Source organism: Wasmannia auropunctata, unplaced genomic scaffold (genome assembly GCF_000956235.1).
Source record: "Wasmannia auropunctata unplaced genomic scaffold, wasmannia.A_1.0 LD336053.1, whole genome shotgun sequence".
Taxonomy (NCBI): Eukaryota; Metazoa; Arthropoda; class Insecta; order Hymenoptera; family Formicidae; genus Wasmannia; species Wasmannia auropunctata.
The window spans coordinates 2,693,819-2,715,592 of NW_012026837.1; the positions used below are offsets into that span (position 1 = coordinate 2,693,819).

General features: G+C 43.8%; 2 protein-coding genes and 1 long non-coding RNA gene across 3 annotated transcripts in view; 1 reads left to right on the top strand and 2 right to left on the bottom strand.

Annotated features, from left to right (window-relative positions):
- Window positions 1-5,388: 5,388 nt before the first annotated feature.
- On the bottom strand, window positions 5,389-16,227 carry LOC105451295. Its single transcript, XM_011691666.1, has 7 exons — window positions 16,223-16,227; window positions 15,383-16,085; window positions 10,707-15,304; window positions 7,334-10,270; window positions 6,584-7,081; window positions 5,578-5,703; window positions 5,389-5,473 (listed from the first exon to the last, which is right to left on the bottom strand). The coding sequence occupies exons 1-7, from the start codon at window positions 16,225-16,227 to the stop codon at window positions 5,389-5,391; spliced, it is 8,952 nt and encodes a 2,983-aa protein (XP_011689968.1).
- Window positions 16,228-16,697: 470 nt separating this feature from the next.
- Window positions 16,698-19,187, bottom strand: LOC105451053. The gene is made up of 5 exons (XM_011691251.1): window positions 18,228-19,187; window positions 17,776-18,047; window positions 17,608-17,683; window positions 17,318-17,458; window positions 16,698-16,959 (listed from the first exon to the last, which is right to left on the bottom strand). Exons 1-5 carry the CDS (start codon window positions 18,276-18,278, stop codon window positions 16,813-16,815), a joined length of 687 nt encoding a protein of 228 aa, XP_011689553.1. The 5' UTR covers window positions 18,279-19,187; the 3' UTR covers window positions 16,698-16,812.
- Window positions 17,975-21,774, top strand: part of LOC105451052 — a 38,592-nt gene continuing 34,792 nt past the window's right edge. The window contains exon 1 of the long non-coding RNA XR_974546.1: window positions 17,975-18,051. This is a non-coding gene — a long non-coding RNA (uncharacterized LOC105451052). The remainder of the gene's footprint in view (window positions 18,052-21,774) is intronic.

Below are 21,774 nucleotides of genomic sequence, written 5' to 3' on the forward strand. Positions count from 1 at the left end.
CTCCGCTCCACATCTCTACTTCGATAAATAACGCGAGTAATATCCTGAAACGATAATAAATCCAGAAATACCTAACCGCGCTTGAATGAATATAAAAAAAAAGAAACGCTAAAAATAAGTATGACGGATCTCTCATTCTCCCGAAATTCCAACGACAGTTTATGACAAATAACATCTACTTTATTGTCGCATTTATGACGAATGGCGGATTACACGTATGCACGAATGAAATATCGCTTTTATCGGGCCAATCGTCGTCGTAGCCTCTCCCCCCCCCCTCCCATTTGCCATTTTGGGGTCACGTACCCCATTCGCCGGTGCGCGTTTTCGCGTTTACGTTCTTCCTATATTTTACACGTATCCGGTGCTCTAATCTCTCTCTCTCTCTCTGCACTCTAATCTCTCTACGTGTATACACATACATTCTACTTTTGGAACGTAACGATAAATTAGATTCCCAAGGGTTCTTAATACACGATAACCAAAACTAACACGTGATTATTTTCATGCAAAATTCAAAAAATGATCAAAAGAAATGATTTGGTTTTTTAGAAAAATGGAAAATAAGTTACAAAATATTAAATACGATAAATGTATAACGTTTAATATTATAAATCTTAATTAAAATATACTTGCTTTCCTAATAATAATTTAATAGAGCAAACAAAATATTTTATATGTACAATTTTTAGCACTAAAATGGCTTTTCTCTCTCTCTCTCTCTCTCTCTTTCTCCTTCTGAGCGGGCTGGCCCCCCCCCCATTTCTACATATTTTTATAAAGAGCATACAAAGAAAGCTATAGATTTGTTGCAGATATAATCTATTGTCCGTATTCTTCACCTATTTGTTCTTACTGCTATTATTTATTCGCTCTTCTCTTTTTATTTCTTACTTTACTTCTAATACGACTGCGTAACGATTCCTCTGACTTCTTCAATTCGTCCATCACGTACTTGGTGTCCTCGGCTTCCATCCGCGAGTCTCGGTTATCGCCATAAGTACTTACGCAGATCGTTCTCGGACGTTCGCTCCCGTCGCTCGTCAAACTGATCTAAACGAAAAGACACGATGACACGCCGCAAGGAAGGGGATGAGGATCGTTACGTCGTGAAATTCTGCTCCATGCATTTGACAATGCGACATAAAGACGGAAAGGAGGAAGGGAGATACTTACTTTAGATTCGTTCGAGCAACACCGTCGTCGGGCGGGTCGACGAAAGGACTTCTTCAGACGGAGGCAGCAAATTGCGAACGGGAAAATCAAAAAGAACATCGCGTTCAAAAAGAATTCCTCTTTCCTACGGAATACATATACGTTCGAATCGTGTCACGTTTCACGCACTTGTCTATATATTTGTCTTACTGTGCCGCAACTGTATAGTTATCTCACTGTACCTGCAGCATATCCTGACCGTTCTCTTGCGCGTATCCGGATGCACCGGTGCACCATGCTCATCCGTCACCACGCATTTATATTTTAATTCTCGTTCGAAGTACTCTGACATTCCGCCGGTTTCCAATAGAGAATCCAAACCCCAACGACCTATCGCCGGTACATACAAGCCGATCGACCATTTCAGGAGACCTGAGGGAAATGTATACTCATAAATTCGTATCATTATAAATATCAAAAATTGGTATAATGATGGAGAAAAATAAAAAGAATTAAATTATAAAGATATAAAGCATTTAATATAAAGTATTAAAATTTTTTTTAGGAATTTTGTTAGAAAAAATAAAAAATAATAATACATTGAAGACGCTTTATTAATTAGAAAAAAATTACAAATCGTATAAGTAGAAATATATCCATCAAAATCTTCGAGAATCAATAGATAAGTTTAGAAATTGTTAAGTGAAACGATTACTGACCCATGAAAAGCAAGAGCAGTATCGACGAGACGATGAAAAATAGGACGTTTACGATTTTTGCGAAAATTTCGTGGGAGGCTGCAGGAACAGGACCGCGAAATCCAGCGACGTGATAAAGCTCCGGCGACATCGGTTTGCAGCGTGTGCCAGGCGCGTCGCCCAAGCACGCACATAAGCAGTGCAGCATGCAGGAACAATGATCCATTTTCCGTATTTTTATTCTCCTGGTAGCCACTAGTCCTCCGAGGCGATTCAGCAATTGCACTAAAAACCACTCAACATTTGCTCGAATTTTTTATTATATATTTCGCGCACTGCGACAATAAATATTGCCTACAATATTCTGCGGTAACTTTACGGCTGTACATAGCTACATAAATCAGTTTCTCCTCCTTTTTGTCACATTCGTGAAAAAAAAACTGATTCAGGTTAAATGAATATAGAACCGAATGTAAATCTGAGTGTTTTGACATTGTTTAAATAGTATTTAAACATGACCTTTAAAAATTATTACAATATATTCTCGTTGAGTTGTCAGATTTACCAGAACAATGAAATTCGTTTATGGGCAGTTCGCCGTAGAGATCCAAGCTGACTGATTGATCCCGTCGAGGTTGAATTATTTTCCTAGGAAACGTAGCGTTTATCCAAGACTCGGGAAGATTGTCGGGGCATTTCGCGATTTTTGATCGATAGGACATCGAAGTCAGCCCCATATTGGTCATCACGACTGTCACTATAGTGTGATCGAATGCTCTGCTGTCTATGTGCACTTCGCTGATGCGACCTAGAGATCTAAGATTAAAAAATTTTAAATAATCGAAAGTATTAGAATCTGTATTAGTATTAGAATCTTATCTTTAACATTTTTGGTCAAATATCAATTTGCTTTAATCTGTAAAACATCTACAATTATCTATTAATTTTTTATACATCTGAGAAACTTGGAAAATTACAATGAGACACCCTCATATTTTATTAGGACACTTATATTCTATTTTATTACGTTGTACTTGTATTTATAAAATATCGTTATATTATGATATCAAAAAACTTTAAATATTTGTTAACATTTTAGCATTTATATAACATATTATCTAGCGACGTTAAAGCGTTTTATTGTCGCTTTTCTGTTCATTACTCCCGAAACGCCAGATAATAAACTTCTTTCAAAGAAGAGATACCCAGCAGAGCCAACTTCGGGCCATTCTGGAGTAATCACAAAATCGGATTACGAGGGAATTAGCGCGCGAAGTGTAAGCGAACTGGTTAGTTGGTAATCTCTGGTTAGTCGTCTACGGGTAGATAGATATCGCTCCTCTCGAGACTCACCCTCCCGCGGGCGCGGCGGCATTGTAACCCGCCTCGACTTCGATGTCGATCGCAGACACGTGCGGCGAATGGTACTCCAGAGCGAGGAACTCGTGACTTCCGCTTCCGTTCGCGCTGTACTTGATGGGCTCGCTCGGCACGGATGCGAAATTGCTCAAGAAGTAGCAACCAGGTCGCCCGGCCGCGCGAGCTTCCTGTCGACATGTGACACTAGATCGAACAGCGGCCCGACCTTCGACAGCCGGCTGGCGGAAATGTTCGCGGGTATGCGAGGTGGTTTCCGGCATATGTTCGTGACGCGCGACCGTCGTCTGCTCTCGCTGATAAACCGCGCGATGACGTATCATAGTTCTGACACGGTTTCGAAGTTTGACACGGTTATCTAATCGATGAATCTTACTCTTTCTCGATAAATAAATTTTGGTTTATAATTTTTTATTTATGTATTGATATAGTCTCGCAGATTCTTGTTAAAATTATAATTTTTGTATTTGCAAAAGATCAAATATAGACGTCTGTGAACATAACATCACTATTAAAAAAATGTTTTCGATTATATACTATAATTAACGTTTTTCGAGAAAATGGGGATAGCATGAAGTCATTATTCCCACTTTTGATATTAATTTCCTGCCAATGAACAGGAGTAATAAATTCGCGGCAGTAAATTAACAATAAATGAGCTCTTATAATTATGAGATATATAGTCGAATTTTTTTTAATGATGGGAATCTTAGGTTCATAGAGGTCAAATATAGTGAACTGTCAAATTAGTAAGCTCTTCAAAGCGGAGACTGCTCGAGATTGATTAAAACGTAAATCTTAAAACTGCAAAAAAATGTTAGATGAATCCCAAATTTGCACGTTGCAAAAAAGTCTTGCTGCGTACAATGCGTCGTCGTTTCACGATAGAACCCGGGGGAAAAGCGTGAATTCGGGATACAATGATTCGAAAACGTAACAAAACGGGCACGCTCGCAGGCGACGGTCGCTGCGGACATTTATGAACGTGAGATAGATTTGGTATTTTCGCCCAAAACGAGACGGCTCGAATTCCTCGTCTCGCGTATCACAAGGCCGACGTACAAAAATCCGCGTTGTCCCTCTACCCGGCGACCGATTTGTATGCGACTGTCCGTCCCCGTCGCCGGGAACAAATCTCCCCTCGCAGCAACGTTTTATACGGGTATAAGTATTAAATTCGTGCGCGATAAATCATGTTACACACGGCACTTAGAGCGTCTCTCGCGCGCTCGCACGAAGCTCGACACGACGCGGCCGCGGATAGCTCCGAGAGAACGGAAGAGGAAGGAAGGGGGCATTTCCAGTTGTTGTTTCATTTATTGCACCTGTCATACGTACCGCGTCGCGCCTACGGTAGGCCAGGGGCTGATTTTTCAAACAGGTACCCCTGACACGTCCGCACCGGTCCGGTTGCCTCGCAAACGCCGCGAATCCCACGCCCGCTTTGTCGCACTCGTTTCCGCTCTCGTTGATGCTGCCCGCTGGCACCACGAGATACTCGTCCGACCCGCCTACGTTGAACAAAATATCATTTAATAATATATCTTATATTAAATATGTCTTATTCGAGTTGTCAACATTTTCGTGAAGTCATCTTGATGACGAGATTAAGAAGCTGAGTATTATTTTTAAAATATCAGGTTTTTAAAATTCTTACAGAAAATTTTGTTATACTTACACAATTATATATTATTATAGTAAATTTTATTAAATGTAATAGTTAAAAATGTGAAAATTTTTTGTGATATACGCGTTCTAACTTCGATTTAATTTTATCTTTCAGTATTCGTTATTTCACTGTCACAAAATCATGATTAAATTTTTGATAAGTAAAGATTAAAATTTAAATGAAATTATAGCTACACATTTTTGGCATGTCTTAAATAAAATAATGTATTTGACTTTTTTTAATTATAGATAAAAATCGTGAAAATGTTCTTTTAGATATCAGATATAATTATTCGCTCTCCGTTTCGTACGATAATTTCCGCTAGGAAATATAAACTCGCGCGTACGAATTTCAAGAGGAAGGCCTTGAAACATTCAATACCTTCGGCAGGATATTCGGAGCCTTTTGATGTCACCGACGACGGTACCAAAAGACGATCACGAACGACATCCAAATTAGGAATCCCGTCCTCCTCCCGTCCCGGCATTTTCACTTCCTTGTAGGCGAAAGCGATCGTATCTTGGCTGCCTCTATGGTGCCTGTTGAACGTGCCCAATCTGATGGCATAAACGACCTGTCTAGCGTGAAGTTTATCGGGGCCGCTTCGAACATACTCGAGTGCGCATTTAAATTCTTTCTCTCTCTCTCTCTCTCTCTCTCTCTCTCTCCCCCTCTCACCTGACTACGGAATCTGCGGTGAGATCCTCCCAGTAAGTCGATCCGTTCGCTAAAGCGCGTTTTTCATAAACCTGAAGATATACCGCGTGCTCGACGATAGGATCCTCCAACTGATACACGGAATACCTGAAAGATGATTTCTCTGGCGATTATTTTCACCGAACTTTGACAATTTTCAGACTAACAGTAACGAATGAATTCATAATCGACAAAGAGAAAGTTGCGAAAGTCGATACAGTACATTAATGGGGGATTTTTTTTGAAATATGACGAACATTATAAAATGTCTTCGTATCGATTATCTGTTAATTAATTTGCGGCACGTCAACTACAGAGGCGGCGCGAAACAAAAGCACTCATCTTTGTTTTTGTTGCATCTACAGTCCGCAATTGTTGCCGCGCGCGTAGCCATTGTGCTAAACTGAAAATAAGTGATCGAGAGCCATTGGCCGTCATTTTAATGTTTTAATAAACCGTCGGCCCACACCGCTATTATATGCATGATTGCCTCGCAATATTTTTAATAAACTTTATTGACAGGTAAAACAACACACTCAACTGTAACGAATGAAGCAAAAGTTTTCTCTTATTTATTAAATAATGGCATTATTTTTCAGTCGGTGAATTTACAAAAATAATACTGTTATACATACATTTTATACTTTGCATTCATGGTTTACGTATGAAAAATTATACATTTTCTGTTTTTTCTGTCTCTCTCTCTCTCTCTCTCTCTCTCTCTCTCTCTCTCTCTGTGTGTGTTTTTTCATCTCAATTTATTGTTACAATTTGAATTTCTCTTTCTCGAATTTCCGAATTTTATCATATTTTCTTTACCTTTTCCGTTCTAATCGCAAATTCGCTAACCTTATCGCGTTTGGGATTGATAAGATCATCGAGAAAAAGTTTGCATTTCCATTGCATCCCCTTTCTCAATGAGACGTTATATTCGTTATGAATCACGCGCGCGGTCGGCGATCCCCTTAAATCCCCATAGGCGACCTACCATAAATCACTAAAGCGCAAACAATGCGCGGATTCGAGATATTTGGCCGCATCGATATTCGGCGGGTGTCGGCGATCCGTGCAGTCTTGACCACCGCGGATTTGCGCCGTGCCGGGATCGGTTTCCGGTCCATCGACCGTACGGTCGTCGCCGTCGCGTCCGCGCCGCCGTACTCTCGCGCTGCTACCCGCGGACTTCCGCAAGTTCTCGGCGTTTCTTCCCTCCGTGGCGACGTGGCGTCTCGAAAATCTTGCCGCAGCGTCATCGGCGTCATACTCCGGTTCGAGGGACATCATTAATAAGTGTCTCTTGAAACGCCGCTGCAGGTTTTCAGCAGTCTCCGAAATATCTTTCGTCCGCTGACCGCCCTTCTTTCTCTTCTTTTTCCGCTTTGTCTTCCTCTTTGTCGGGCTCGCGGCTCTTTGCCGTTTCCTAAATGCACGATTACCTTTCCGGAAATCGCGACGCTCGCTGACATCCCGTTTCTTGTTCGAAATGCTACGAGACAATGTGAAATTACGGCGTCTGTCATGTGGAGATAATAAGACTATAATTACACACGGAGAGCGTTCTTGGACAATGTAAAAATTTTCCCCTATAACTGAATGGCTCTCTTTCAAAATAATTTGTTAAAAAATTTGTAATAAAATTTTTTAATAAAGCGATAAAAACGTTAATAAATAAATGTATTATAAATTCAATGAAATTAACTATTTTATATATATAATACTAAATTTTTTAGTTTCTTACTGTTTCTTCGTGACGAACCTCGCACGTTCATCCACGATTTCTTCGCCGATTCCAGACGCGCCAACGTTATCGTTTGCTAATGAAGAAGTTGACGAATATCCAATCGCGTTTCCCGCGGCGTCCTCTCTTTCTAACGAACTTAATCCACCGCCGACGACGGATAAAGCATCATCGGTCGAAAGTTTTGCCAGCGGGCCATTTCCGGCGACGTTCCCTTCGATCTTAAACGAATCACTCCTACCGCTAACGAGATTTGGGTCAGGAGGGCGGTTAATCTTGCCGCGGACGCGCCGAAATACGACTTTTCCCGGCGTTGGAGTTCCGCCCGGTACTTTGCGCAATTCCCGCAGTTTCTTATCGATCGACAGTCGCCGCGTGGCCGCCCGATGTTCCCCGATCCAATCTCCCGCAGGACCACCTCTCGCGGAACGGTTAAGCAATTTCGTTCTCGTTTCGGCGCGCCGATCTGATACCCCCGCCCCCTCCGACTTCGAGCGCTCGGGCCTGTTTTCTCTCGCGGCACCGACTCTTTCTAATAAAGCACCCCGCGAGACGTCGATATCGCGCGGAAGTATCCGCCTGACGGTATCGTTAGCGACACCCGTCGATCCCGACCCGGCATTTTTACTCCTCGCCAAATATCCCGCCCGGCGAGATCCGATTTTATCCTCGGGATTCGTCGTAGCAATTCCTTGTTTACCCAAGTGAAATCGCTCGACGGAACTTCGGTTTTGGTCCCGCCGCCGCGAGGACGAACGACTCGCCTGGCCGTCGTCCAATCGTGATTTCTTCCCTCCCGACTCGTCCTTTGAACCCTTAAAGGAAACGCTCGAATTTTGTTTTACACCCGTTAGATCGACTCCGGTGTCTTTCCGAGAGGGAAAGCCTTTGCGGTGCGACTTTCGTGCGGGCTCGTAAAATAGAAAGGACCTGGGCGTCGCGGAGGAAATCGTGCTCGATAAAGTGGAAGTGTACACCTCCCTTCCCGTGGAGGTCTCGAAGAGCGTGGAGGGCAGCTTTTCGTCCTCGGGCACTTCATCGGGAGAGCTTGGCAAGGTGGACGCCGCCGGGTAGGACGACGGCGCTTCGGTGAAGGACTCGAAAGTACCGTCGCCCAGCGTGGACGATTTCTCGCGTATCCTTTCCGTGATTGCAGTCGATCGCCACTCAGCGCTCGTAAGATCCTGCCTCGTCCGTCCTGATTTTATTATCGCCCTATCGGTGGTACTTCCCTGCCGCTCCACGTGACTCGACGCGTTAATAACCACATTCTCCACGTGAATCACCGTCTCGCCAATCGGAGTCTTGGAACAAGGCGGCTCTTCGTCCTCCTCGGCGATGATTCTCAGCAGTTTCATCATGAATCTCACGATGGTCATCATGCTCCTCGCGCGAATCGCATTAATCGATCTACCGTTGCCCCTGCCACACGGCGTCGCGGTAGAACGTGTCTCGTTTGTCGTGCGTTCGGTCGCGGTTTCGAGAACGTCGTTCTGCAATCGCGTTGACGGCGAGGACTTCGTGGTTACCGCGCTCCGGTCATCCGCGGTCGTTTCGCGAAGTCCAGGCGAAAAAGTTTCAGCGGGATCGCCGTCGCGATAATTGCTCGAAGTTAGCAACTCGCGCGGGGTCGTCACCGTAATTTCGAGTTTCCGAACGGTCGCGGGCATCCTGTAACAACCGCCGGAAGTGGCGTTCCACGGGCAACACGTCGTCCCGGTTCTTCCGTCGTTCGCAACGTCGATGCGCATCAACGGTACGACGTGAAGAGTGGTATTCGACAAGTCTGCAGTCTCGGTTGAACTGGATCGATTGGTTTCGATTCGACGCGGCGGTTCGTTGACATCTTGATCTTTTAGGCTATCGTTGTTGACCAGGACGGATCCCAAAATGTCTGGAAAATACACCGGATTCGCGGACGAACGAGAGTCCAGTTTGTCGATCGACCCGCCGCCCGCGCCGTTTCGCTCGGAAATCATCTCTCCGTTCGGTCTAGCCACTTCGTCGTTCGATTCGGCCGAGTGATCCGTTAGAAAAACCTGCTTGGCCGATTTCGTGTTCGCGTTATACTTGTCCAATCGCTTCTCGAGTCGGGAGGGATTTTTTTCCGTCGTCTTTCGCTCCTCCGCACTTCTTCCCGTCAGATCGAAAAGCTTCTCGCGAGACCGTAGCGTTAAGTCGATCACGTTCGACTTTCCGGCTTCCTGACTCTCGTCCGATATCGTGTTTAGTGAATCACTCGCTTCGTCATTTGCACGTTCGTTCACGGACATGAGATCAAACGTGAATTCCGCGTTTGAATCATTTAGAGGGGGATTAATGGCGGTAGTTTCAATCACCTTAATAGTGTTCGACGATCCTGCGGAAACCGAGGACTGTGTTGTTGAAAATCCGTCGGGAACGGCATCTAAGCTTATTAGCACTGGGGTCTGATTGAAACCGCCGTGCACCTGAATCCTTCCAATTAGCGAAATTTTTATACCCCCTTCGTTTTTCGGCGCTGCCGAGCTTGATGACAAATCGACGTTCGATAACATTCTTCCAGCACTCGATGGATTTCGACTACTCGTAGCAGGGAAGCTTGTAGTTTCCCTATTAAATATCGACTGAGTTTCATAAAGAGATTCATCTTGTGAATTATTTTCGTTGATTGCCTCGCGAAGCGAAAATGGCTCCTCGTTTATAATCTCTCCGTAGGTTCGAGAGTTTCTTAAAACATCTTTAGAATCAAAACTTTTTTCCTGTACTGGATTATTATTATTATCGACAACTCTTTGGATAATAGATTCTTCTGCTTCGAGAGGAACTTTTAACGTTTTATCGTCGTTGTAACTTGCAGGATCGGTCGATTCGAGAACTACTTCGATATCGCGCGGTCTCTCCTGAGAGTCTGTATTCTTTTTCTTAACTTTCTTCTTTTTATTCCTGTAATTGCTACTATAATCAATGATAATATTAATTGGCTAATTATATATAAACGTATAGATTTAAACAGGTATTTTTATATCTATACGTATACTTAATTTTTTTATTATCTATCTACTTAAAATAATTACCACGAATTTCTTTTGAAACGAGTTTTATCTCAATTTTCTATACATTGCTTTTTCTCGTCAGATAATTTTAATACTGCTACGACAAACATTTTTAATCAACGATTTTATCATAGTAACATGAAATATTATCAATAACAAGTTTTTGAGAATTTATATAACAATAAAGAATTATGGAAAAATCGACTCGTTTCTAAAAAAATAAAAAAAAAGGATATTAATCACTCAATACATTAATAGAGTACCACAGAGAAGTAGGAATTTTTGCGTTAAAAATGAGAATCCGTCTGTATCGAAATTAATATCCTGGTATTAATAACCTCGAGATTGCCTCTTCGCTGTTCGCCTGCACATCGTCGGAGAGCACCGCTGCATCGCAGACAGCAACTGTTCTTTCCTTTGGCATTACAGTTCGTGCAGCATCGGCACTCGCATCTGCCAATCGATCCGTTTCAGCCACCAATTTCCGCGGATCTCGATCCTCACGCCGGCCGGGCGGATTCTCAGCGAGGTACGATAAATCATCCCTCCGGCGGGCAATAGCTTCATTATCGCTCGCGTCATTCTCCCGATCCGTCTCACGTGCGTCGTTCGCGTAATATTCGTCGTCGATACTCGCGACGCGGTCGGATCCTCCGCTGCTCGACAGCAGTCGTCGTCCGCCCGATCGATGCCAATCCGGCGACGACCGAACGGCACGCTTCTCACTTCCCGCGAATCCCACCTCGGTATCCGCCTCGTCGTCCGACACCGATGACTTTCCCTCGATCTTATTGATTATTTTGCGAACGACGTTGTACACCTTGTCTCGAGAACGTCGGTGGTACCGCACCCCTGCGGAAACGCGACGTGCCCGGATGTCCGCGGGATTTTCATTAATCTTCCTCGCGTCCTCGCGTCCCCGTCGTTGTCGTCGCGCGGCGGCGAACGACGGCGGGATCTTTTTACCGGTACTTTTAGCCGCGACGTCGAGCTCGCGTGTCTCCCCCTTATCGCCCGGCATCATCAATTTCACGCCGCGAATGACAGTATCCGTTTCACGACTTTTGTCCCGGTTCCCGGGACTTCTTGCGCTCCCCGCCGGTAATATCCCGCCCGCGGACGATTTCCCCGGCGATTCCGCGCCGCGGCGATCCGACAAATCGCCCGCGGCCGCGCCCGCGGCCGCGCCCGCGGGACTTCTTGCGCTCCCCGACATGTCCACCGCGATTTTTCGCACCACCGCGACCCTGTCGATCTCGGCCACCATTCGCTCGCCGAACGTTCCCCGCTTCTCCGTTCCACGATCTAGCTCCAGCCTCTCGCGCACCGATCCGGAAAGATCCGTCCGTGAAACTTTTGCCGATGGATCCGAGGGCGGAATGCCGAACGACACCGACATAGCTTCACGATCTCGCGAAGAAACGTCCTTGTCGAATGTACGAACTGCGTCGTCTTTCAACTTTAGAACGGTGAAGTTCTTCAGATTATCTTGCATATCCCGCTCCTTCTCTTGCGCGCTCGAATCGAGATCATCCCCAGCGATACGAAGCCCGACATTACGCGCTACAATATCCCGAAGAGCGGCATTGGGCTTTTGTGTCTGATCTCGACTCTCGCAACTGTGCCGAGAGGATCCGCGGCTCGCAGGATAATCCAATTCGCCGGTTAATCTTTTTTCAATTCTGGAACGTAATTCAGTCGGCTCTGTTATATTCGGTGACTTTTCGTTTTTATTCAAACTCGTTCTTCCACTTCGCCGAACCCCTTCATCCTCCTCGCCCTCGTAGTCGTAGAAGATAAGGGAATCGCGATCGCCCGCCGCGCGGATGAAGTCCGATCTCTTGCCTCTCGTCTGCCCGACACCGGAAGAGACCGTCGTTGATGAAGTCCACGATGGGGAAGTGCTCTGAAAAGAATCTGTCTTCGACTTGTAGCGGTGCTTCTTCTTTCCTCCTTCAATCTTCTGGACAGATCGATTCGCTGCTATTATCTGCTGTACTTCTGTAGTGCGATACCAAGGGTGAGTCTCAACTTTCTTTTCCACATCTGTCATTTTCATGCCTGTCACGCGATTGGCAATTTTCTGTCGTCGTTTCCCGTTTCTCTCAGTTTTATTCGACACTCTTCGTATTTTTGCTCTTGACGAGGTGCTCGCCTTAGGTCTTTCAGGTCTGGGTTTGGAGACAGTCGTTTCGCGACTGGTCGTCGTTGCTTCCGTCTCCTCCACGAAGGTGGTCTCGTCTAGAGAGATCTCGTCGTGCATCTCCTGCCCGGGAAGCGGTGTCGTTCTCAACGGACGCATCGAAGGTCGGAACGCCACGTCCGTGATCCTGGTGGTGGTCGCCAAGGTCGTCGTGAACTGAGTGACCGTCGTCTCTTCCACCGGTGGCAGGGTTCCCGCCTCCGTGATCTCGTCGAAGTTCGGCATGTCCGGCATGACGGGCGTGTACGTTGCGTATTGTCTCACGATCCGGTCCACCAGCTCGGCAATCTCCTCCCTCTCTCGGGACCTCCCTGGAAAGCCCTTCGAATTTTCCGGAAGCGGATTTTCGGTATAACGAGAACTTATTTCCTCTTTGTTGAGTCTCAACGAGACTCCCTCAGGTTCAGTAACTGAAACGCTACCGCGCGGTGAGAGCGCCCGGTCGATCGGCGGGCCTTCGGGCTCCACGGAATTGCCGGCAATCATCCGCGAAGAGTTGTTATTAAGTTCGTGGAATCTCGCGTTCTCCGTTTCGTCTCGCTCGCCCTCGCTGTGATTGTTCGCCGCTTCGGGAGACGTCGCTTCCTTGGAACTACTCGCCCAACTGCCGGATAATGTTCCAAGTGGCTCACCGGTGATCTCGAAACAGCCGTCGACGTTCTCGCCCCGTGGAGCATTCGATGAAAGTGCCTGCACGAAAACTTCCGTCTGCCTCGTTGCGAATTCGCTTGCATAAATTGGATTTTTGGATTTATCAAATTTAAAATTAATCTCTCTCGAGACATCGTAATCAAGCTTCTCCGTAATCGATGTTGGCGGAGAAGGACCGACCATGAGCTTGAGAAAAACGGATCCTTTACAGTCGGTGGAATCTTTTCGCGTAATTAGCGATGTAATCGTGGTGACTTCGTTGTTTACCGCCCTAGATTCCGTAATCGCGTGAGAATTTTCGTTCGCAGTTGATCGCTGACGCGTATCAATTAATTCCGCATGCTGCCCGTGCGGTATTTCGTCGCCGTGAATTGCCAATGATCCGCCCGATTTGCCGCTTTCTCGCGAAAACAAATTCTCTCCCAGTTCATTCTGAATTTTCGGGATATCGGCTTTCGCGGCTTCGCTCTTTGTAACCACTTCAAAATTCCCCGGAGTTTCTTGAATAATTCTCGCCTCGGTAGAGTCTTCCTTCAGGACGTTGCTTATTCGCACGAACTTGTCCTCGATCCGCTTATCGACGCTGTTCTTTCTGCTGTCTTTATTGTCGAGGTCGAACGGATTATCGTTCTCTCCGGATTGGACTTTCCTGTGACCGGACTCCAAAATCACTTGTTTCCTCGGATTTTTGTCTCCGGCAATACTCGACGTCTCTCGCCTATAGCGGGCTACCTCGGGTCGAGTGTAGTAATCTGTAAAGACTCGCGCTTTGCGGCGCGAGCCTTCACCTGTCAGACCGTTGCTCCGACCGCGAGCGTCCAAGATATTAAAAACTTCCCTTCCGGTGTGGAGATGCCTTCGGAAACGTCGCTCGCGCTTCGGAAATTTGTCCCGAAAATTGTCGCGCTTAAGATCCGGCGACGCGCGCTTCCGCGTCAATCCACGGCTCGACTTCCCCGGCTGTTTCCACCCCCGCCCGACGCCCTTGTCCCCGCGAAACTTGTCGGCGCCCTTCGACTTCCGGAACTTCCGACGGGTCTTCCAGAATTTGTAACTGTTTTTCAAGTTCACGTCTTGCGGCGCTCGCTCGGGCGAGCTGTACATTCCGCGCGACTCTCGGCCCTCGTGCAAATCCCCGACGAGGTCGTCGGGAAATCTCCGTGTCTCGTTCGCCGATAACGAGCCGCGAGTTTTTGATTCCGGGATTTTCGTCAATGATTTATCCGCGGAACGAGCAGCGACGACGGGCGCAGATAATTCTTCCAGCCGCGAGATTCCAACGGAGGAGGAGGAGGAGGAAGAGGAGAGATTTCGTAATCTTGTAAAAGCAGGGACAGCCGAGATTCCCGTCGATACATTAGCATTTTCCGTTTTTCTCTCCTCGCCGCTCGTATTACCTCTTCGAATCGCGGCGGCACTTAAGTTCTTCCTCACGACCCAAGCGTTTCTCAACGCGTTAACGTTACCCGAGATGTTCTCCGAAGATGCCCTAAATCCACGCTGTCCCGCCTCACCCACCGTCGACGAGCGCGTTTCCGATATCACAATTTTCGATAGCAGCGCGAACACGCCCTCCTCGAAGCCGTTCGATTTTATCGTCGGCGACGCGACACCGTAATTAATATTCTCGTCAGAATTATCCCCGCACGGGACAAGCCCGGATCGAATAAAAAATTCAATGGTCGTGGGAAAAAAACTTCCGTTATCGGGCGACGCGTTATCGCCGTTGACGAACGCATTCTTCTCCGTCCGCCTCGAAAATTGACTCTCTTCCGGAATTCGCGACGGGTGTATTGCCGGGGACATCGTCGGTGTGTAATCGAAGGTATTTTCAGGATGAGCTGCGCCACGAAATCGATCCCCCACCGTTTCCTGGCGATTTCCACTTTCTGAAAAATTCACCGACCTGTCGCACTTCTCGAGGAACTCCCGATTATCCTCTTCGCCGTCCGTTTTCGCAGAACCCTGTTCACCTACCAACCTCGTTGGTCTCGTAGTTGGATTTCGTGGATCATCCGCGACTGATCCCCGAATCAATGATCGACCGTCGTTCCGATGATCGAGGAATTGCTGACTGAATTCCTGAGATTTTAATTTTTTAGAATCATAATTACTTATATTTGTAAATTTTATAGTTGTATCTTGATGATTATCCGTAACTGGACCATAAATCGAAGATCGGCCGTCGCTAATCCGCCGATCAAAGAACCGTCGACCTGATTCTTGAAATCTGCTCCTTGAGTTGCTCGTACTTCCGGCTGATAAATCGCTTTCGCCCAATAAATCCTTATTTCTCCTGTCGCTTTCCTGTTTTATGGCTTGCTTCATAGCTCTCTCCTTCATGGCTTGCTCGTATACGGCATCAATATAGGCCTCGATCTTCCCCTTGCTCGGCGACGGATCGGAGAACACGTTCTTCAGTACGGACGGCAGGACTTCCTCGCGATTCGCGCTCCCTGCCCTGGGAAGTCCCTCAAGCGGTCGAGTGCGCCGTCGAGCCGAATTGTTTTTAAGCTGTTCTTCCTTTTGTTGTTCCCGAAGTGGAGACGCTCGCTCGCCAAGTGGGCCATTAACGGCGGAAGTATTGCGGCTCGTTACTCGTCCTCGCGCGTCGCCGTAACCGACTCGACGGCGGTCGTGCTCCCCGTTCCCGTTCGTTTCGACCTGGCGCCGTGCCTCCGAATTGTCAAATAAATTCGCGCTCGACACGGACCTGTTGCGAGCTCTGTTTGCGGCATCGTCCCGCTGGTAATAGTTTGACTTGGCGGCGACCGAGCGGAAACTTTCGGCACGATGCGCGTCCTCGCAAGAACAGCAGAAACCCTGAAAGCGATCCGTTGTCTTGTGTTGCGCGCGGCTCTTACTGCAGGGACATAACTTGCCTAAAGTTTAATTAAATGGCTCACCATTGTCGGGGAAGTTTGGGCAGACTACTATCGTGTAAACGATGGAATCTCGAAATTTTTTTTTTTTCGAATGATTTGGTTCGATCGTAATTACGACATAATTGTAAGAAAATATTTAACCCTTTCGTCCCTGAATATAAATCTCTTTTCCGAATCGAAGACAATATTCCCTCGTCGATAAAGCATTTTATAGCTTTTCGATAATTTAAAATATTTGTGGTGTGTACCACTCGGGACGAAAGGGTTAATAATGTTATAATAGTGTTAACAGCTTTATTGAATGCAACAAGACCAGTGAGATGCAAACAGTAATTAATAATGCAATAGTAGTTAACAATAATTTGAATGCTAAATTGATGTATTATCATAATGTGTAATATAAATGTATTTAACATATTAATATAAGAAAATCAATGTTTTTCTAAAATTGATATAATTATTCTCATTTCTCTATCTTTACTATTTATATAATTTGTTTTTTGCTTATTCCTTTGTTCTAAATATATTTACATACTTCTCTAGTCACATTTTTTACTTTTTCTAGATACATAATTTGCTATTTATCTATCTTTTTTATTAGAAAAAAATTTTGTAGAATAATTTATGACTTCAATAAAATTATCCTTTTGTTAAAAAATTAGATGAATGCTTTTTACAGATATCTTATTACGATTATATATTTTTTTATATTATTCTTACTTGACTAAATGGTATTGGCTCTTCATTAACTAACATTTGACCACAAGTTGGGTTGTCTAGGCCGTCGTTGCATCCAGTGAAGTTTGCTTGATAATTATTAACGACTTCTTCTCTTGCCTCCGCGTTAACAATCTTAATTTAAAGCGATCGATATGTAGGAGAAATATTTTCTTTCTATTATACAAGCACGCGGAGAATTAAAACGGCAAGAATTTATCATCAGTTAATACGCATTTCCGTATCAGACGTAGATAATCCACGTCTACGTTAATGGAAACTGTTTTGTCGGCCTCGATCAACAAATCGTTGACAAACTTAATTGATAATTTACCCGGAAAATTTTTGTAGAGAAATAATTACGCCTTATATTATCATAGCAATGTATTAGCAAAATTCTATTTTGTTATTTATTATAAATCTGCTACTAAATGATATATTATTACTTAAAGACTAATCATCAAATTAATCAAATTAATTTATGCACACTTACACCTTGAAATCTCAGTCCATATAGATGCAGCAAAGGTTCTTGGCGGACTTTTATGACATACGGATTACGCAATCGGATTTTCCGCATTTTTACCGGATCCAATACATGATCCACCAGCACGAATTCCTCTCGCGTGTTTGTCTTGTGGAATATACATATTTTATAATAATTATTTAATAGATTAAAACTTTAAAAAGTCAAAAAATAAAATGAAATTACAATCACGATCGCTAAACCGAAATAGTGGCTTGAACGATTTCGATAGATTAATAATGTATATTTAACGATACCTTTCCAACATTGTTTATCTTCATGCTAATTATCACTTTTCTCCTACAATTTCGCATCGATTGCGACGTTTCTCTACTATCGATATAAGAAAATATTAATAAATTATTTACTTTGTTTTCCAGATTATTCCAACTCCGATAATTTCAATGAAAACTGCGTTTGCCTACGTTTCTTTCCGCGTTCGTGAACAACGAACCAAGAGAGCTCTGATTTCGATCCACGGATGATCTTGATCGACGAGCGGTTGTTCGAACGTCGAGAAACGTCGGCCATTCTCGTGGCGAAATCGTTCATTGTGAAACTCACGCCGGAGCCATCGTGACGCACAGTCGGGATTCCTCGATGGATGATACTGGGGAACGTAGCGGAACTGCGATACGTAGAGGTGTGAATGCGAGGAAGCGCTTTCGGGATGAGGGCCAATCAACACGAGTACCATCTGAGTACGTATATTTGAATTACTTAAAACAATGTGTCGAGATTAATAAATAGAATTATTAGTAATTATTTCGAGTCCGGTCTGTTTATAATGAAACAATTAATGAGTTTTATAAAAGTTTATCGTGCGACAGTATAAAGAAAATGAAATTGCCAAACGAGAGTCGATATCAGGAGATACCTGCAGCGTTATCCAAAGGATCTTGAAATGGCGCGAATGAGCTGATGACATGTTAGATTATCCGGTGCGACATTGTTATCACTTGCCGGGCTCATTTCAGATGCGACACGGCATCGAGGCACTCTGTTGCACACTCTATCTTGAATCTTGACGCGATGCGCATGTCGTAATCATTCAGTGGGACAATTAGACCGGTCAAACTCCCGACCGAATGAACTAAATAATCTCGTAATGTACACCCCGAAAATAGTAGATTCCTTGTCGTATTTTAATATGTAGTTTAATAAGTTGAACTTTCGAGGTTTGTAGGGTTATGATTTCTCATTAGAATTGAAGTAAAACTCGATATCAATGCTGAAGTTATTCGTCTAACAATTCGATAAATCTAGATCCTTGTTTGTCAATCGAAAATTAATTCCATTCGTAGCAGAATAAGTAGTAACTATATAGGGTATATATCATGTAATGCATTACCTAAAGAAGTTTATAAATTGAGAAAAGCAATAAATTCTTAAAATATCTGATAGTTTTTAATATTTAATATAAATAGATATGAAAAATAATATATTATTTTATCTACGAGTTGCAATTAGTTTGTCTTACTGCAACTTGTCAGATCATATTTTTTTTATCAAGGCTATTATTTAATCAACACCCGCATGTGAGTAAAACTGGCAGCTGTTGATTCATCCTTTGTAGAGCGAAGACATTTAAATGCATTTTAATTCATTAAGAAGCGTTTTGAAATATTTTAAAAATATGGATTTAATAGAGCCTCCGTTCATTAATTTATTTTTAAATTCTTAAAAACCATCATTAGACGATACGTACACAAGTATTCTAGATCGTTGTGTTTTGCTTAAATCGCAAGAAATATAATAAGTAATAATTGTAACGCGACGATTTTCGCGATTTGGTTGGATTTAAATAGATAATAAGTAAGAAATAGACAGAGATAATTTTTTTTTTCATTATTAGTTTATTTTGACATTTTAAGATGTATGGACAATTATTACATAATAATTTTATATAATGAAAGGTTCTCCATGGTGGTAACTTCATATAATGAGACGTTTCACTCTTTTTTTTTTCATTTTATCTTTTGTGTAACGCTCGCCCTTTCTCCCCTGTTGATCATCCCCCTCGTAATAAGACCCTTACACATCATTCTTTCACAACGGAAATCAAATAATGATTATTAAACTATGAATGCATCATGAAATATCGTGCGCTCTTGATTACTGATCGTCAATTAAACGTCGTTATTCTTTTTTTTTGTAGTTATCTTTATCATTACCAGTGTGTTATAATAATTACCATTAATCATTATAATTACGATATAACGCTATAATTAATCCTCCCACACAATTTACTGTATTACGCTCGCTTTCAACCGTGATAAACGGCAGAGAGAGAGCACGTTTGTTGTTTCTTCTTTTTTTATATATGATAGGATGCATAGCGAACGTGTCGCGGCTGTTGTCGGCACAGTAAATTTCACCTCGCCTCGCATTATAGTCGTCGTTATAGTGGATTTTTACCGGGAGGCCGTGTATCTCTTCGAAAGTCATCCTCGTCGTCCCTTTCGACTTCTTTCGCGAACGCGAAAGCCCTTCAGGGCGGCCTAGCCGCGTTCCCTCCGACTCTTCCTTCCTCTCGCGACGAAATTAAGAAAAGAAAAAAAAGAAACATAAAGAAAACGACAGATTAAAAAAAAAGTACGACAGAGTAAAAAAACTAAGTAGATCGAATAAAAAGTAATCTCCGTAAGGAAATCTCTGCTTGGAAATGCAATGTTTATACGGCACACAGTCTCTAAGAGGTTGACGCGATTCCTCACGCCGTGTTCCCGATCAATCCCGCGGTTCTTTCCCTTACCTCCTTACGTGAGAAGCGCGCAATTACACTCGCAATTACGCTGCATACAGGATGTACCGAGTCTACCGGGAATTGCTTTACGAACAGCACGTTACGACCAATTCGACGATTTTGCGATTTTCCGCTTTTCGAGTCTCGATTTTAGCTCGATTTGAAATCGAGCTCCGAAGAACAGGTTCGTATTGGTCACATATTATTCTTCGAGAAGAAAGAGCTTTCATATTTTAAATGTAATGAATTAAATTCAAGAGAAGCTCTTTTCTTTTATTCCCGCGATTCGACACCAAATTCGTCGTAAAAAAAAAAACCGACCATAAAGCATTTCCTGGCGGGTCTGGGACACGCTGTGCACAAACTCAAGTGAGCGAACAATGTCAGGTATACACGTGTACGTACATGTACGCGTAGACATTTAGTTGTTACGTTTTTCTTCTGTTTTTTTTTTTGGTTCGATTACGTGACTAGAAATGCTACACACATACGTGCCATCCATCCGTCCGCGCGGCCACACGCATACACACATAAAAGTATGACTTAGCAGTAGTATAACTAATACGTATCTCTATATTTATATATAATTATATATTTGTATGTATAATTATATATATATTACTTGTCACAATAGCTTCTACCGGCTGTCTTGTGTATTAAGCTAATTTTACAACAATATGGCAATCATGGTGAATAATGAATAATACAGCTACGTTATCGCGAGACTACACAGTCAATAACACTAATCTTAGGGACAGTAATACAAAATAAAAAGGACTCTCGCATCACGGATACAGTTTCACCAAGCGAAATTAAGTCGCACACGTTGTGCCACGAAGCAACTCGCGCTATCACACGGGGGCGGGGGGAGGGAGGGGGGGGGAGGGACTATCCGATGAGACACTGTCTCGGATTCATCGTGAAAACTTGGCAACTTTTCGCTACACGAAACGTAAAAGCGGACTATGTTCAATAGATAAAAATACCGACGAGAGACTAAATATTTTTAAAAATAAAAATAAATAGCGAACACACTCAACACGTTCGACGTATAAATCCAGCTATCATCTTTATACAATACATAGTACATCCCCCCCCCCGCAGAGAGAAAACGTTTTGTAAAAAAAAACACACCACCGTGCACAAAAACCGCTACTGCTTCACGCCACGAAGTTGCAACGTTTTCACGCGAGCCGTCCCGTGCCGTCGCCAATGAACAAAGACGAAAAAGTAAATCCCCTCATCGATCTCGTTCCGCAAAGTATTAGCTGTCGATTCAAGTTAGTCGCTTCCATCAACGAGAAACTCGATTTACCCCTCGGACAGATCCCTCGCGGCAGAGATGACTCCCTCCCGGATTCTCAATTCTCCGCGCTCCGCGATCAAGTTGCCTCGTCAACGAAACCGCGCCGAAGGGACTTCTCTTTCGCGCTTGCCTTCCCCGTTTACCGCGATTCGCAGATTGATATGAAAAGTGACATGGATCATTGCGCGCAATCGCCATATCGCTACGTATAAAACTCCTGTAAGGTACACCTGCGAATAAAGGCTGTCCGGAAAAACGCCTCGGTGAATTAAAAATAATCGCGCTGTTTTTCCTTCTACAAAAAGTAAAATAAAATGGAAATAAAATAAAATAAAATAAAATAGAAAAATCTAAAAAAACTCGTCGATTTTA

Bases quoted from the DNA above. Each gene is read 5' to 3' on its own strand.
- LOC105451053 (XM_011691251.1), bottom strand. From the start codon at position 18,278: ATGTCATCAGCTCATTCGCGCCATTTCAAGATCCTTTGGATAACGCTG. The intron at 17,684-17,775 runs GTAGGCAAACGC...TTATATCGATAG, and splicing joins TCACGAACGCGGAAAGAAAC to TAGAGAAACGTCGCAATCGA. The intron at 17,459-17,607 runs GTATCGTTAAAT...ATATTCCACAAG, and splicing joins AGATAAACAATGTTGGAAAG to ACAAACACGCGAGAGGAATT.
- LOC105451295 (XM_011691666.1), bottom strand. The intron at 7,082-7,333 runs GTAAGAAACTAA...ATTGTCTCGTAG, and splicing joins AGGTTCGTCACGAAGAAACA to CATTTCGAACAAGAAACGGG. The intron at 5,704-6,583 runs GTAGGTCGCCTA...ATCATCTTTCAG, and splicing joins TTGCGCTTTAGTGATTTATG to GTATTCCGTGTATCAGTTGG.